The sequence below is a fragment of the Salarias fasciatus genome, chromosome 12 (assembly GCF_902148845.1).
Source record: "Salarias fasciatus chromosome 12, fSalaFa1.1, whole genome shotgun sequence".
In the NCBI taxonomy this organism is placed as follows: Eukaryota; Metazoa; Chordata; class Actinopteri; order Blenniiformes; family Blenniidae; genus Salarias; species Salarias fasciatus.
Window position 1 is genome coordinate 6302238 of NC_043756.1, and position 17921 is coordinate 6320158.

Here is a 17921-nt window from a genome sequence, read left to right on the forward strand (position 1 = left end):
TGCCTGTTCTCTATGCAAATCCCCTTTCAAGCCCATTTAAAGGACAAATTCAAATCAAATATGTGCCACGCTGGAGTAGGGATTGGAAATTTTGATCACTGTAAAGGCAGCAACATTGGAATCTTCACTACAAAGGGACAAAACTACAACAAACCTGTAGACCTACTGTAAATCTGTACTACAAAGAAGTATTTATTTCATAGACAGTAATTTTACAATGTCAACTCTTTTTTAGGCATGTTCAAATACACCATGTCTTACTGTCCTATTTTTAATTTATAAAGCATTTTTGCACACTCATGGTTGAAACAAAATGCTGTAAATGAAGAGTACAATTTAAAAAACATACCATAAAACAAAACAAGATTAAAAAAAACTATAACACTATAAAAAAGAAATAAAAATTCAACTAAAACAGTAATAGAAAGGCTGAGTTCAATGTCTGACATCAATAACTCATGCTGGGTCACAATTTTAAGTTAAAACAAGGCTTTATGCTGTGTTATAAAAGATTATGACCTGTAAAATCAATAATATATTAACTTTCGACCACATATAAGAATGGTAGGGCCTGTCAGTTTCTCATACCTGCTTTAGAGCTTGTATAAGTCAACTGAGGTTCATGTCCTTGACTTACGTTTCATGAAAATTACCTTGGAATAGAATAGAATAGAATAGAATAGAATAGAATAGAATAGAAATGCTTTATTAATCCCTAAGGGAAATTTTTTAAAATATTTGGATTTAAGGGTTATTGGATTGTTTCTCATGAGGTCAGGTTAAAAGAACACACAGAATAAAGTTGAACTATCAGTAATATCTGTTTACCAGGACGTCATGTGACGGACCCTCCTCTCTGATACCTGCACAGAGACCATCTCCACTTCCACAACGTCACTGGCCTTTCTGGAGAGTTTGTTGAGTCACTTTGGCGTCGGTCACAGAGCTAACATCCACACACAGTTGTGGTTAATTCACCTCACGTGCATGTCTTTACGCCCTGGGAGGAAACTGGAGTACCTGGAGAAAACAAATGCAGTCACGGGGACACATGCAGACACAGTAAATAGCTTTGACCCATGTTTGAACCCATGACCTTCTTGCTATGTGGCAACAGCATATTACACTGCACCACAATGCAGGCCTGACCCGCGGTCTTCTATTCTATCAATATCTAACCAACACAAGTAGTAGTGAAATAAAGACATGCTGTCTTTGTTGTGCATTTAACGTCAAGGTCAACGACTTGTTTATGTCTTAAACCGATAACCATGTATGTATATGAACAATAAAATACTTTCCAGCACAATAAACTTTCCTTCAGTTACATGTAGTTTTTAAGAAAAATCCTAACAAGAATTCGCAAATTCACTGTTGGAGAGGTTTTTTTTGTTAATTGAGTTTTAGGGGATGATAACACAGAGTATGAACTTTGTGTGGGTAAAAAAATAAAATCAGCCTGTGACCTTAGAAGACACAGATTTGCTTGACTAATTGCCACATTTGAAGCCTCGTGTTACTTCCAAATGAGTCATTGCCATTCGAGGTACACAAGGAAAGGATCTTTTAATAGCCAGCAGGATTGGTTACAGCAATTTGAACCTGTTCCATTTAATATAAACTGCAAATGACAATCACTTCAAGCCCCTACAAAAATCTAGACTTGAAAATTAATACAGATTGTGAACTTTTTTTGGCTTTTGATCTTTGTTGAAATGTTCAGATTTGTAATTCCTTCCCAAAGTGGATTTATGGACGACAAAACTATAATTATGACGTTGAAAATCATGAAGTAAAGAAGACACGGATTTCTGGTCATAAACAGTTTATTTAATGGAGATAAGTGGAAGCACAAACCATAGTACCGTACAACAGCAGTCATTAAAAGCCATATACAAGCTGAGAAAAACTGGAATATTTACCGTTAGATATGACGTGTTATGTAAGTGCAGAGAGACTTACAGTAAATCCTGTCTGAGGAGACTTCATGTTGGTACAGTGTAAAATCAATGACTTTCAAACAATCCCATCTCCCTCAATTCTCACAGTTTAAAAAGAAAAGCAACAACCATATAAAGTCCCTCTGATGTGGAACATAATTCATATTCAATTTTACAAAAAAAAAAAAAGTAAGAAAATTTAAAAGAAAGTGGCAATGACATAAAACATAAAACTTCACAGAACTGTATTCAATACAAAACTAATGTTCACTATTCCTCGAAAAGCATTACATATAACAGCTAGCTATCAGTGTGAGGTACTGCAACTATGCCAGTCAAATCACTGAAGGAGGGGAAAACAAACACAGATCCTAACATGAGAACACATTGATTGTTGAGCTGTGACAGTTTACGGAGGACATGATGAAGAACCCAGAATCACAAAATAAATAAATACATTATATCAGAGTGTAATCTACTGTTACGTCATTGGTGGGTACTGTGCAGTTATCGTGTTGTGCTGTCAGCAGAACTAGATTAAAGCTGTGTGATTTAGGTGAATACTGGAGAAGTTCATTCAGATTAAATCTGCAGTTTGTCCACTGTGATGATTAATATTGTTAACAGGTGGTGTAACACTTTGTCATAGTCTTAAGGCATAAATTTAATAAGATATTTTAGGAAAATGTAATGTTTTCCTTAGTCCTTTTTCTACTCAATGTTTTGCATTTGAACCCAACTGCACTCAGACAGAAAAAACAATCTGTCAACATTATAAATTTGAATGTATTTAATGTTTCGTAATTAAATCAAGCATGAAATATGTATTGATGTTATTGTTTAACACATTTCAGGTTATGAATCTTTTCCTGTGGGATTTAGTAAGACCCTTTGACATCATGAAAGAGAAGCATATTTGCATTCCTGCCAAGAGTTAGATGAAGATCAGAAAATGAAATAAATTTAATCCGACTGATAAGTCGTACAATAGCCAAATGCATTTCAGTTGTTCGTTACAGAGTGAGTATTAAATTTGTTTGACTATCTGTGAGCTCATCCAGCAAACCACCTACAAAACAGTTTTTATCCAACTTCGAGTCAGTCACAGCTGCTCATATGTAATAATCAACAATTGATTTAACCGGGCCATCGCCAGGCAAACATAAAGAAACAAACAAAAACACAAACATTCACAACTATGGAATTTTAAGAGTCACCAATTAATCTCAAAACTATGTTTTTGGACAATGGAAGAAAATCGGAACACCCAGAGAGAACATGCAAACTCCACATATAAAGTCTCCTGGACTGAAATCATGGGTATTCTGTCACAATCACTGAGGTATTGAGGCACACATTTGACTCTCTGTGAAACAATTCAAAGGGTGGTAAAACATTTGCAGGAACGCATGAATACTGTTCATATCTTCAGCTAATTCTGAGCAGGAGGGCAGATAAGCCTGATTACAGCAGATGGTCCATGAAATGGATAAACTGAGATGCTCTGTTCTGCCGAGTTTTATTTCCATACCCTGAATCCCTGGATCCCTCTATCACTTTACTGACCTTCTCCTAGGATAGCTAACAGACGATAGACCTGCTTTTGTAGCCTGCTTAGGAACTCTCTGTTTTATTTGTTTATTTATTTATAATGAAAGAAAACTAAGGCACAGCTTCAACAGTCTCGCTGTTCAGAATGCCGCAGCTATCATTCAGCTGCAGCATGCCTCTTTTGGTATCGCCTTCACTGGAGTGGATGAGTGTCGAATTTATTACATAACGCAGTGGGAAAATACTCTGGCCAGTGTTTGCCATTCCACTCGACTGAGCTTCGGATTACTCTCCAGCCACAGACTCAAACAGCGATCTGGAGCCCTACACGGCTGAGAGGTCGATACGGTTGGCTGAGTTGGTGCTTTTGTCCCACGTGTTCATCTTTGTAGGAGTCACGTCCTCTTTGTTTCCATTCATCTGTATCAGAGATGATGAGACACAGAGTTAGGAGATGAAAGCCTCCTTTTTTGTTGTCTTAAATCTGAACTGTTGTTTACTATTCTGTTACTGTTGACCATCAGGGCTGCTTAATAGACATATACATATATATAGACATGCAGAATATACACACGACAAAAGACTGAACTGCCATAAAACAGGTTTCATATATGAAAAGAAAAAGTGAATTGCAACAGATTTACATAGAATGTGATCAAGTAATCTTAAAAAACATGACAGCTTTCATCATTCACATAATTTATTTCATCATACATTGATAAAGATTGAAGCCAGAAGCACAAAAAGAAAAATACTTTTCGGTTTCTGAAATACTGCTTGTGAAGCAAATCATGGAGCAAAAGAAGAAAAAAACTCTTTCTGCTCACACAGATGGTATAAAATCGAGGCCTGAGAAAGAGCACTGTTACTTAGAAGAACAGACAAAGATATTCGCCTCATTTTGTGTAGCCCTATGCAGTCACTAAATCATTTTAATATTGCATTACCACTTGATATAGAAAGCTGTCCTTGTAATAATGGCAGAAACATTCACTCAGTACAGTCATGAGAGGGCGGCTTAATGTTTGTACTCACGATGTCAGAGTTGAATGGTTTCACATTGATATTTCGGATGGAGCTGCTGGTGAGAGACCACACCTTGGTTTTGTGTTTGAAAGCAGCTCTAACCTGCAGAAAGACCCAAACAAATCAAAAATGCATGTTACATAAAATCTGAAATTGTTGCAAACAAAGACATAACGCCTCTACTGCAGATTAGAATAAAACACTTTGAATAAATATGAATAACATGAATAGCATCAACCTCACCTCAGAGTTGAGAAGACAGTGAAACAAAAAGACAAAGAACCCCTGAAAAAGGTGAAGGAAAATCTTTAGCAACTTCTATCAATGGAAAAGATCCCTGAGTGGCAAAACTTACTTGTAATGAGTTGAATACAGCAAAAATATAGAGGAAAGGCAAAGAGTGTGTGTTGACAGCAAGGACGCCGAATATCCAGGAGATCCCTAATATAGGCAGGAGCACAGCCACTGCCTTCGCAGTCAGTCTGCAAGCAAAGTCAACCACGTATATGAGATTACATTAGAAAATGTTGCATTGTTAAAAACACACAATCGAGATGACAATGAAAACTTCATGTAACTCACTTGACTGCGTTTGCATCTCCGTGGACTTTGTAGTTCTCTCCGCTGATACGAGATATGATCCTGGTCACCGATATCAAAATCCCTATGTTCACCTGGAAATCAGTAGGAAGGTTGAATACACAGGGGGGATCAAAGTGTAATGCATCGTCATCATTCACAACCAAAAAAAAACCGCAAAACAATCCAAATAGTTATTTATCAAATAGCCAGAACTGTCTGGAAATGGAGGACGGAGAATTTATCAACATCTAGCTTCAGGATTTAGGTTGTTCATTATCAAAGCTGTGATGTTTTATAGGTACAGCTTAAACATTTGCCAACATGCCACAGTAAATTTATGTTTGTTTATTGGGTAGACTATTTTGTGAATTGACTACAGATTAGGAGAAATCATATTTTCTTTTCTCACAGACTACTCACCACAATGACAAACAGAGCCGGTGCTACAAAAGCCCAAATGGCTCCGTTCTTCAGGGACAGCCAGCAGCTAAAACAACAAAGGAAGGAGCAAAAAAATTAATAAAAAAAAATGACAATAATAAAGACTACATTTTCCCCCCCTCCTAGGTTAAAAAAAAAGCCATGATGTTTTAATGTAAATGCAGAATGACACACATGTATGTAGTTACAGTTACCGTTACGTAACTTTCAAACAACATTAAGCCCAGTTGTCTCCAATTTATTCCCCTTGATGTCATTGTTTTGGAAGAGCAGAAAGCTTTTAGGGCTTCAGGTGACTTTCATTCAGTCTCACGTACTGCGGGTCACACGTACTTGTCTGTTTCACCGTAACTTTCCAGGGCTGACGTCATGGACACCACACAGATCACCAACGGAGAACCTAGCAAGGAAAAAAAAACTAATCAAAGTGAAGCCAAGACTGGGTTTACCTGCCTGAAGGGAAATCAAACCCCACGAGAACTTCACTATAGAGGCATTTCCAGTTTATTTTGTGTATGAAACACAAATAAACCCAGGAAACGTACCCCAGCCAATGCCATAGTAGTAGAAGTGCTTGCTGCCTTCAGAGCCGAAGACCTTGACCACCATACTGTAAAGATGGAGGCCCTCCACCAGCATCCAGGCGAAGGCGCTCAGGAAGAAGAAGTGGAGCAGGACAGCCATTATCTTGCAAGGCAGCTGGGATAACAAGCACGATCAGGATGGTACCGTCAGCACATCTTCTAAAATGAATGACTCTTCAAACATCGCAGGCACGGTTATTCTGGCTGCAGCGATTCCCACGGTGCTGTGCACTGTCAACTCACCGTGCCCGGGTCAAAGCGAGCACTGATGAGCAGTAAAATCTCAGCCACCAGGATTGCGAAGGACAGGTTGGCATGGATGTGGTAGCGCTGGTTGCGGATGGTGCTCACCGACCTGCCAGGCAGACAAAAACTTACAATATATATATATCCTGTACACAGCACTTTAACAAACACCAGGTGCACGAAGCATTAAAGGGGGGTGTTTTAACCAGAGGTGATTCACGACCCCGTGTGTGTATTTCTGGAATTAATGATACTTACGACAAGACTGCAAAGGTAACCAGAGTGATGGTGAGGCAGAAGATGGAGATGGAGCAGCCAACGTAACCAATGGTTGCCAGCGCCACCCTGTGGCCAGTGGTGAGCTGTGTGCAGAGGTGCACCGACATCAACAACAGACACAACAAACAGCATGTGAAGGCATTCTGGCCTGCATGGTGGATAAATGCATGAGCCACAATATGAACTGGGATTAGAGAAAATAATAATAAAAATCATTTAAATTTATTTGTTTATTTGCATGTTTTAACCATTCCTGAGGTAAAGTTGTTTTTTAGTTCACAACAAAAGTATCTACATTGTCCAAAAACCAGAACTGAGAAATGATTGCGTTTTCTGTGGGGACACATGTTTAGTGTACAGCCTTTTGCCATTTAGTTGTTTTGGAGTTGAAGCTATTTTGAGGGATTGGGTTTGATTCTCCATTAACTGTCTACACATGTGCCTTGTCATTAAGAGAGCAGAGGAGTCTCAGCCTTGCAGAAAAGGGATACGTGGGATGTTCCCCTGCAGCCGAGGGATGAGGCAGCCCACTAATTAGAGACTTGCAGAGGGAAAGTATAGCATCAAATAGACTGAAATACAGCGCTGCCCCACATAGCTGCAATAAGAGGTCCGCTTTTCTATTTAGGGAAGCCATCGCAGATGAAAACCATACCCCGGTCGGGCTTATTCCTGAATAACAAAGAGCTGGACAATGTGGTGACAATGCGTACAGATTCGGTCTCCCCGAATGCTCACCATGCAGATGACGTTAACTTAAAACACTATGCAGGACAGTGTTCAAAGAAAAGGAGAGGATGAATGTTATTCCAGATGGTTTTAGATTTACAGTTTTCAGAGGAGGATGTGAAAGTATAGCCTTGAGGGAAGGATATCAGCCTGGTGCAGGAACCCAAAAACACCACTTATTCATGATTGTCCTGAGCACTTCTGATTAAAACCAACAGTCAACTTTGCATCCGAACTGTGCATATATGCTCACAACTGACCCACAGGAAGAGATGATAAACCGCCTCGAGGCAGCGGCCAGAGCTTCTGGTTAGTGAAAAATACGATTCCTTTCAATTAGGCCTTCACATGTCTGCTTTTCTATTTTGTTGAAAAATGTCTCGAGTAGTGAAGGTCGAGGGCTTCAGGGAAAAGAGGTGGGGAACCACTGCTCTAACAGATCAAAACTTTTCATGCTTAGATTCCTCCATTGTACAGGTCTTTTTTTATAATGAACAATGGGACTAATAACAGCAGAAAAATTAGATTCACAGTGAGCTACACTTCATGCATCAGTTAAACTAAATGTGGTTGTCAATGCAAATTAACTCAGCACGTCTTCCATTTTCTGAATGAGCTTCTTTTTGTAATTCGCTGTATGGAAATGAGTGTTTCTCAAACCACCTCCCATCTGGGATTTATTAGATTCTATAAATGTGAACATTGTGAAAGCTAATTTAAAACATAAATGCCTCGATCATGCATTCCACTGATTGTATTTAATGTGTAATTGTGTGGAAAGGTAATATCCATTTCGAGCTTCCTATTTTATGTTCTTTTTATAAGTCATAATCTCTGCTGAATAATTCATGAATAATCATTTCTGGATGTTTAAAACCATTAGCGGTTGCACAGATTAAAAAAAAAAAAAATCATTGCGTTTGCTGCAGACAAAACAACACTAACATTGTTCCTGGTAGTCTTTAAAGGCTAATAACATCATCATCATCATGCCACAGAAATCTTCGAGGGGGTTTGCACGTCATCACGCTGCCAGCGAGGGAAAAAGAAATTTGTTTATTCTGACAATTAAATTTCAAAATGACTTCCAGCAACGAGGGCTGATAAACATATAGAGTTGTTGTTTTCGAAACCGCTTGATTTAATTTCAGTTTAGATAGAATTAGATTGAATATTTACGCTCTTTCATCTGATTCTCAGTTTAAATTCAATCACATCTTGAGAGAATAATTGACCCCTTTCAGCCTGAACCACAGAGTTGGGCTGGTTACATGAGACGGAGTTGACGAATTCTCATGGGAAAATTGTCTGTTGCTTCATTTTCAGCATCTTTATCCAATTTAAGGTTTTGGGGAGCTGGGGTGGATCCCAGCAAAAATAAGGGTGAAGGCATGATACATACAGAAAAAACAAAAAACAAAAACATAAACAGGATAAACATGCAAACTCCACACAGAAGGGCAGAGAAGCAAAAAAAAACATACCTTTAAAGGCACCACCTGCATCAGAATGGCAAAGTTGGTGAGGTGATTGCAGAGACACACAGAATACGTCATGTTTCCACCTGAGCGCACGCAGCCCTCGTTGGACCACACGCCCTCATTCGAACTGAAAACACAGCACGTGAGAACATTTTACAAACCGATCGAGGGGATCCAACATAAAACATATGGTCTGTGTAGTGATATATAATACTTTGCAAAAGAAACCCTTACTCATATTGTTTTTACTTGGGTGCGACTATATGGAAACATAACAGAATGTCATTTAGCCGAATAAATTAAAAGAAAACATGCAGAATTACACTGATGCAATTTTTATATTCAAGAAGACATTAACTCCATGCACTGCAAGGAAAATGTATTGGTTAATTTTATTATAATAGCTGGCGAAATATCCCAGTCAGGCCTGGAATTTAGAGTCATGTCTCCACACGTCTTCACTGCTTGACGGGACTGAGAAGAAAGGAAATCTGAAGATAAATATGGCGCCAGACAGTGCTCTGAGTCGGCAGGAAAAATAAATTATTAATTTTCAGTATGAATTAGAGCTAATGGTAAAGTTTTCTTCCACTATAGAGCAGCTGTATATTTGATATATGTGACATTAGGGAGGTGCAGATGTGGAGCAATAGATAGCATTCAGACAGTAGCAGATTAAAAAAAGTCAAGTACAGAAGAAAAAAAGAAGTATGCCTGAATACTAGAGGAGCATTTCAGGAAGTGATAACTCCACATAATCTGAAGAGTGGGAGGCATGGAGGCTTTTGGCAGGGCAACCTGACAGGACAACCTAATAATTCACATTTTTCTTGAACTTCAGGGCAAAGAGGCGTCTGAGGAGGACGCCTTTGAATCCAATTAAAACACACACTATTTTTAACAGGATTTATGCTCCTGTCTAAAGTGTTTTCACTTTTTTCCCCCTCTGATCAAGATCAAATTTTTTGGTAAAACAGGCTGTTGCAAAACTAACTCTGGATGTTGCTCATTGGAAGGAATTAAAAAAAGCAAACAACTTTTCCAGATCATCAGTCATTTATTATGATGTAAAGACTTTCATAATAGAATATTGAATGAGACAACAATCCAGATGAAATCCCTTTGGCTTCACATCTGCATGAATAATAGAGCCGTTGTGTGTGTAATACATGAGAAGACCCACCTGTAGTCCAAGAAGGCGCAGTAAAGGAAGACATTATTGCTCTGATTCAGGACTTGATCCTGCTGCTCTTTCGTCTGAAAAAGAGTAACCAAGAAGAGCTAAGGTAAATAGTTCCAGGATAAATGTTTCATATTCAGGAGTAAAACACACATATTTAGAAACATTAGTTCTGCTACAGACGTCCCAAAGCTTTATCTGAGGTTGCGCTGGGTGCACCTTCGGTCCCCATACAAAACAGGAGTATTACATCCATTACAATGTAGGAAAAAGATACAAAAATTAAAACGCTTCAACACTGCTTGAATGCCAGCGAAAACAGATTTCAGCCAAAAAGGCCTGCCTGACATCATACTCGAGGAAGATAAGATGCAGATTGACGCTCACAAAGGCAATTAAAACCCTGACAGAAAAATCCCTTCTGACTTCAAGAATCTCATTTGATTACAAATTAGTTTTTCCACATTTCATTCCATAACATGAGATGTGGGGACTCCAGAGACGATGAGCTAACGGCCACAGCGCAAGGAATGCGGTAATCGGGGCCTTTAGCTCCGGTTTCGGGTCAAAGCGCTGCACTCCTCGATGTGTCACTCCAAGAAAACAAGTGGTCGGGTGTACAGAGAGAGGCCGCACACCTCCTCTCATCACTTGAACCATGACTCTCAGGCTGAGTAAGCGTGCGATTGGACGGTCCGTGTCTGCACCGTTTCCTTCTGGAAAAAGTGAGAGTGAGACTGAAACTGACAGTGAGGCTGTCTGTTTCCTGGCCTGCGGACACAGTGATTCATATTACAAAGCATAGCACAATACCTTGACTTCATTGTGTAATCAAACTGTTGCTCTCATTCTGTCTGTTTCACACACGCAGCTCTTTAGTCACGTATTCGTGAATGAATATGAATGTGAAGGACAAAAAAATTCATGTGACTCTTTGCAGACTTCGGGAAAAAGATCCCAGAGCGATGACAGGACCGTCAAAGAACCCATCACCACGATCCAGCTTTGGAGAACCGCAAGAAACCCTTCACAGGATCAATGTAGTGGTGTAGTGGCCTTTAATAACTCTCATTTCTTTTTGGGTGTAAATAACAGCAGATGGTAGAAAGACACACTGTGACTGGACCAATAAACTTTGCATCTACACCTTTATATTTAGTCTTAACTGAACCTGTAATGTAACACGATGAAACAAGTCTAATTACACATATTTGCCAATTTAAATCTATCCACATAGGAAACAATCTAATAACCATCAAAAACTAATATTTCAAGAATACTGAAAAGGTTATCAACTAACACACCATCTCATGCACACACAGGAGTGCTTTTTGTCCGTTCTTTGTCTGACGCAAATATTTGTGGAATATCCAGTTTGCATCTTTCCCTTCTGGAGGTACAGAAACCTCGAAGTCGCTGGCGAGTGTATGAACGCGCTCTGAGATCTGGCCCAGCGCTGTCGTTCCCCCAGTGGCCCGGGGCCCCCGCCTCCACCAGCCAAGCCTGCAGCTGCTGCTCCAGATCTTTATTAACAGCAGAAGGCCGGCAACACCGCCCTGGAAATCACTCTGAGCCTCATAAGGAGAGCAGAAGCGAGAGGAAGAGCAGAGAGGGAAGACTTGTGGCAGCGGAGTGATGCGGCGACAAAAAGAAAAGGAGAGTCTGAGTAACAGAGATAAATCACAGATAGTCGAGCTGTTTGATGTTGGCTTGTTGATGCAGCGAACACAGCTTTATGTACAATGCTTGTTAAATGTGTCACTTGTGGGTCACTGGATTTCATCGCTGAGTTTCTTCACATGAGATAAATTTTCAAAGTAAAACTGCAAAATATTTCTTTCTAACTGGCTTCGATTAAAAGTTTTTTACAATAATCATTCATTTCAATATATTGTAATCTTTAATTCTTGATATGAACGGAACCAAAAGTATTTTTAAGTGCTGGGAGTGGTACTAAAACAGAGTCCTACAAGCAAACCGCACTGGTCTTCTTTCCTTATTTTGGTCTCAATCAGTATAAAATAGAGACGGAAGACATAGAAATTAGACCTGCTGACCACACATGGACACAATAAATCTGACCTGATATTATATTGTGAGTCACAATTACTGCTTGGAATTGAATCAAGTGATCAAAAACCTATTTTGTATTGTTTAATTCGGTGGTGGGTTTATTTCTAATCTGTAGAGTATATTTTCTCAGTGTATTGATGTGATCTTTGATCTAATAGCAGTTTGCCATTCGTGGAATTGGCCTGGGACAACAGAATCAAGCTAGTCTATTTCCTCTGGTCCATTTCCAGTCTTTTACAATGATCACCATCTCATTTTGAATTAATAAAACACATACATCCAGGAGGCTCGAGTCTCTCAGGCTAAAAGCAGAGGATGCTCCGGAGAGCCCTCCAGTCCAATGTGTGTCTATTCTCACTCTGCCTTACGTTGATCTGAGCTTCGGCTCCTCACAGCCTCAGATGATGGATGGAATGCCAGAAAGGTAGTTTTAAATATACATTACCATACAGCAGTAGCAGTATCGCTGGTGTACACTATCTGAATATAAACAGCCGCAGAAGGCAACAAGCACCGGGAGTCATTATGCAACCTGTTTGGAGTCTGCAGCGGCCTGATCATTTTTTACCTGTGCGGAGCCACAGGCGCCGAGACCTTCTCCTTCAACATGAATAACACTGCTGTCAAACTCGGCGCACTTGCTTTGACTCCGGCAACAAAGGACTGTTAACATTTACTCAGCAATTGAATTAGGGAAGAAAACACGGTATGTCCAACAGCTTGGTTTCAAGTTTTTTAGTCCTCATCCCTCGTTTCTTTTCTCACAAAGCTAAGAAGCCTTTTAAGATAAAAGAAAAAAAAAAAAAAAGAAAACCTGTTTCTTCTTTTTTGTTATTTGTTTAGTGGCAGAAATAAATGTTCACTTCTATTTGTTTATCCGTAGCAAATTGAATTTGGTTCGACTTAGTCGTTCCAACCTGTTCAGCTGGAAATAGCAACTATATGATGGCCGTCTGGATGTAAACAGGAAGAGGCTGAATAACCTTCCAGAGAACCTCCAGTGCCCACAATTGGATTCCAGCTGAATCCTCATGTTGCATATAATTCCTACCCTCCGTTTCTCTGTTTCCACTGAACAATATGATTAAGGCCACAATAAGAAAAACCAGAGCTCACTGTATAGCTTCCTGCCTTGAAATGCAAACGTTAGATCTAAGCTAATTACATTTTTAATTGAATAATTGAGGGAGCCAGAGGGGCTACAGTTTTCCCTGTAAGGTCTTGATTGGCTCTGTCTTTTTTCCGATTATCCTGTTTATGTTTGAAGAGAGATCAACAGTTTGCACGGCCAGCATGGTACCTATTACGAATAAAAATACCCATTTTACAGCCAATGTCCTCCTCTACTTTCCGGATATTAAAGAGTTTGGCTGCTAGTATGAGGAGTAAGCCGCATCGAAGGTTTATGTGCAAGTGTACGGTTTTTCACACACTAATGTGGAACACGAGTTGTGACTGTTACAATGCTGTCCATCTGAGGTATTTGTTTCTCCAAGCCAAGTTTTGCCTCTTTCTTTCTGAAGGCTGCATTGGTTCATCTTAGCAAACAGGGTGATGGATGGAAACAAACAAGTCTCTTTCATCTCAAACACATGCAAGTCTTAGATGCCATACACACAGCTTAGGACTTTTCAGAAATGCCGACCTGAAACAAGTAGCAGAGCTGGAAGCTTCAGCCTCGCTGTGGTCGAACTAACTTCACCAAACTCTGACAGCACATGTCTCTGTAAATCCCAAGACGTCAGAGTACTCTGGACCAATTTGTGTCCTAGCTTTCGACAACTGGTTCTCAAGTGAAGTGCAAATAAAGGAAGGAGGGAGAAAACCTCACTCCAGCCATTATCCTTGTTTCGACAGCCAATTCAAAACAGACACACACATGTGAGCACATTTGAAAGTGATAATTTGAGGTGAAACATTCAGATGGACAAATTTGCAGATTCGTTTTTATCATCTGTGGTTGATAGAAATCCTAAAAATGTTGCAGTAAAACAGTTTTACAGCTCGATATTGAGATATTAGAGTCTTTAAGCTATTTTCAAAAGAAATACAGAACAAATAGAGTCTGAATTATGCACCACAGCAGGACATTGGTTTGCTCTCTTTGATAGAAAAAGGCAGGAGGTTGCATGTTCTTCCATGCTGGGATCAGTTTAATCTGTGCAATCTTAAGTTGAAAAAAAAAACGAGTCTAATAAAGAAACTGCCAGCCCATAACAAAATGTCCAAAAATAGTGAGAATACAATTCTTGGTAGTTTTGTTGGAGCAATATGTCATGTATCTTCATCCTTAAATCAATTTAAAACAAAAACAAAATCAGGCCTGCCTGCATAAATTCATTTCATTCAGCATCTAGAATACAACAATCAGCCCAGTCTGCTGAAGACTAAATTCCAATACAACAGAATCTAAAACCACTTGAGCAGTCTGTCTCCCTTTTCCCAGAAATTACTCTACAAATAGTCCACAGCACAGAGAAGCAGGATGTAATTTGGATATCAAATATCAGTTTCAAGCTGTCGACAGGCTCCTTAAAAGCACCAGACACATTTCACACAACTATGAGACACTTTTTTTACATCTCATTTTTATCAATCTATCAATCACAGCATAACAACAATGCACAGGCAGGATGCAACCTGGACAGGCCGCCAGTCCTAATTAAGATTTACTGATCAGGCTCAGACGCATGGTTTTACACATCAGACTAACTTCACACAGTAAAAGCCCATAAAGCCAACCTCTACTCCACATTCTTGCTCTGTGGCGAGAGTTTTGAGTACTACATAAACGCACTAAGAAAAACATTCTGCATCCGTGCACATGCACACAACAACAACAAGGGTCTGACAATGGCCGAATTGTTCCGCGCGGCAGAGACGCCGTACGTGCACAAGCTACAAAAGCAACACTGACTGTTAAATTTAGCAAAGGAGAGGAAACTCTTTATTGCTGTATGTCTGGGAAAAGCACACAGAGGTATGGTGTAACATTACTCAGTCCAGTACGCACCGAAAAAAAAAAAGAGAAGAAAGCCACACACACACAGTTCAAAAGCCGGGAATATAAACCCCAGCATCACACAACCTGTGAGGCTGATGGGGAACAGACCTCATGGTTATTGTATCAGAGTTTTTTAATCAGAGCTTGGACTTATGTTGGTCCACATACAGCACGTGGGGCAACAATCGAAATCCATGCAGCAAACACAACTGGCCTGGAGTGAGATCATGGCGTCAAGGGAAAAGCAAAAAGACATGCAGCTGTGGTTTCGGCTCAGTCTGCGAGGTAGACACCAAAAACAAAGAGACGTGATGATATTCGAGTCGGGTGTGAAGAGAAACGGGGACAGAGACCCCCTTAGTCAAAAGCTGTTTTTGATAATATGACCATGTTCTTTTTTTCCTTACTTTTAGGATCTAACCTCACACGACAACAGATGAAGGTCTCTTTGGTTTGATTCACACAGGCTCTCATACAGATCCACTGTAATGTTTCTGTTTTCTGGTCTGTTTCCAAGGAATCACATGTTTGCACTTAAAAGATGAAGGCTGCATTTAGGGACTTTGCTGGGCAGCTGGACTGTTGGAAGAAATGGGAACAAATGACAGTAAATAAGATTTTTGCTTGATGGAGTTGGGTGATTTGATCGGTTCTGACTAATCTGCGCTATTTGAACACTTTGGCGAGCAAATGAGGTTCACTCTACTCAGAAAGGAATGCAACCTGAGCTAATGGTAAATACTTTGAGGGCGAAAATACGACTTTTGATGCTGCCTCTGCAGCAAAGATCATGGCTAATCGTTGTAGCAGAAGTAGAATGACTCACTGAAGGCACTTGCACCATGCAGTTGTAGTATCACAATGTTCCAGATTAAACACATAGAAACACAGTTAAAGTAAAAAACCAAAAAAAAGAAAACTTAACATTAGTGAAAAACTACATTTATATGATCAATTCTAAAAGGTCAATTAAGAATCCACAAAATCTATTAAATAATACAGCAAATAACCACATAATTATTTCAATCAGACTTGGGCCTGAAAACGATCCAGAAAAAAAGGATGTATTTATCAGATGAAAATGTAACTCACATTATTTTCAATAATTTAGGTCATTTGATGAAATAAACCAGATAACCGTCAGCTGACGTGCTCCCTCACTGCAGTTTGTGGTAGCAGCCAATAAAGATGTTCAGGTCTCTTTGTGCACATAATCCCCTGTCACAACAATCCCCAAAGTGGTTTATAGGTGTGTAACTTCTCCCTACACTGCTCCCTGCAATTTAGCCATTAGTAAATCTCATGCTGAAGCTTTTGTGGGCCTTTTCAAAGCAGGTTGAGATGGAAGATGTTAACAAATTTAAGCTGTCATGGAAATGAACCACAGAGGACAAAAACAACAGATGAATGCTTCCCTAACAGGTACCAAAACACGGAAACTTCAAAGTAAATGTAGTGGTTAACGCTCTTTTCGATTGTACCCTGCATGTTTTTCTTACACGGGTTTCCTTCAGGTCCTCAGGTTTCTTCTCACAGCTCAAAACAAAACACATTTGAGGCCACTTGATCTTTCAAAATTTGCCCATTGGTGTGCATATATGTGTAAATTGTCTGCCTCGCTGTGTTTGCTTGGTGTCTCTCCGCCCTGCAACCCTGAGTTAGACAACGTGGCACAGAAGACTCAATGATCTACTAAAGTTAAACAGGCTACAGAAGGACAGAGAACAGATAACCTACTAATGATCTGACATACGACCACGCGCTCTTAATGTCCCGCTGAATGACGTGCTTCCCTGCGTTTGTTTGTCTTACAGTGAGAGGTGGCGGTCGCAGGAGACTGGGGTGGTGATGGACAGGGGGTGCTAAATGGGAGGAGCTGTGAGGAAGTTTTCTTCTAAGTGTGGAATAGCAATATCCAGACCTCCATCTGTGATTGATCAGTGTCCTGGCTCACACAGTTTGTGTTTGTATGTGGTATGTTGCTCTATGGATGGGCGTGGGCGCGGAGAGAGAGAGAGAGAGAGAGAGAGAGAGAGAGAGAGAGAGAGAGAGAGAGAGAGAGAGAGAGAGAGAGAGAGAGAGAGAGGGAGAGGAGAGTCTTTGCCCACAAGATTTAAGCTGGGCGTGTGCTGGGAGTTATAAAAAGACTGGCAATAATAGACGATAACTATTGTGGCCGTCAGGACTGATACCGGCTCTGGCTCCAGCTCCGGCCCCGGCTCTGTGATTATGTGATTACAAGCCAGGGTACCACAGAGTGTTCAATAACCTTTGTGTGTTTACTTTAAAATGAACTGAACAATCGATGCATTATTCGCCACACGTATAGGAAGCTCCAACAAGTCTAGACATCTCTAGGGTAAACGAGACATGCATTTTCCCTTCCTGCTGCTGACCCCTTTGCTCACTTTCCTCCTGAAGTTCCCACATTTATGATGGGAGGGAACCGCTGGACCAGACCAAACAGACAACTTAGTCATCAGCAGTTTTTATTGTTGAGTCACTTTCTGACTATTTGGGCTAATTAAGAGCTCCTCAAGTCATGTTCCAGTTTCTTTCATGAGCACATTTGTACTTTATGAACACTTCACACCTAAAGAAGCATCAAAAAAAAAAGAAAAAAAATTGAGACGGATAACAACATAATTACTTGTTTGCCGCACATAAAACATTTAATAACATTTTAATGAAAAAAAAGGTCACCAGTTGGAAAATAGGCAAAATGTCTGATCTAATGAAGTATTACATTTTTTAGGTTTTTTTTTTTTTTTTGAATCACTTTCACAATCTATGAGGTGAAATTAT

The 17921-nt window shown here is 39.8% G+C and overlaps 1 protein-coding gene across 1 annotated transcript in view; it reads right to left on the reverse strand.

The window, feature by feature from the left end:
* Positions 1 to 1810: 1810 nt before the first annotated feature.
* adgrd1 (adhesion G protein-coupled receptor D1) overlaps positions 1811 to 17921 on the reverse strand; it is a 31173-nt gene continuing 15062 nt past the window's right edge. Inside the window, exons 15-26 of the mRNA XM_030104704.1 lie at positions 10043 to 10116; positions 8863 to 8986; positions 6629 to 6732; positions 6368 to 6479; positions 6086 to 6239; positions 5874 to 5940; positions 5520 to 5586; positions 5100 to 5191; positions 4873 to 4999; positions 4761 to 4802; positions 4527 to 4619; positions 1811 to 3911 (exon numbers count right to left, since the gene is read on the reverse strand). Of these exons, the coding sequence (XP_029960564.1) occupies positions 3816 to 3911; positions 4527 to 4619; positions 4761 to 4802; positions 4873 to 4999; positions 5100 to 5191; positions 5520 to 5586; positions 5874 to 5940; positions 6086 to 6239; positions 6368 to 6479; positions 6629 to 6732; positions 8863 to 8986; positions 10043 to 10116 (1152 nt within the window). The 3' untranslated portion in view covers positions 1811 to 3815. The remainder of the gene's footprint in view (positions 3912 to 4526; positions 4620 to 4760; positions 4803 to 4872; positions 5000 to 5099; positions 5192 to 5519; positions 5587 to 5873; positions 5941 to 6085; positions 6240 to 6367; positions 6480 to 6628; positions 6733 to 8862; positions 8987 to 10042; positions 10117 to 17921) is intronic.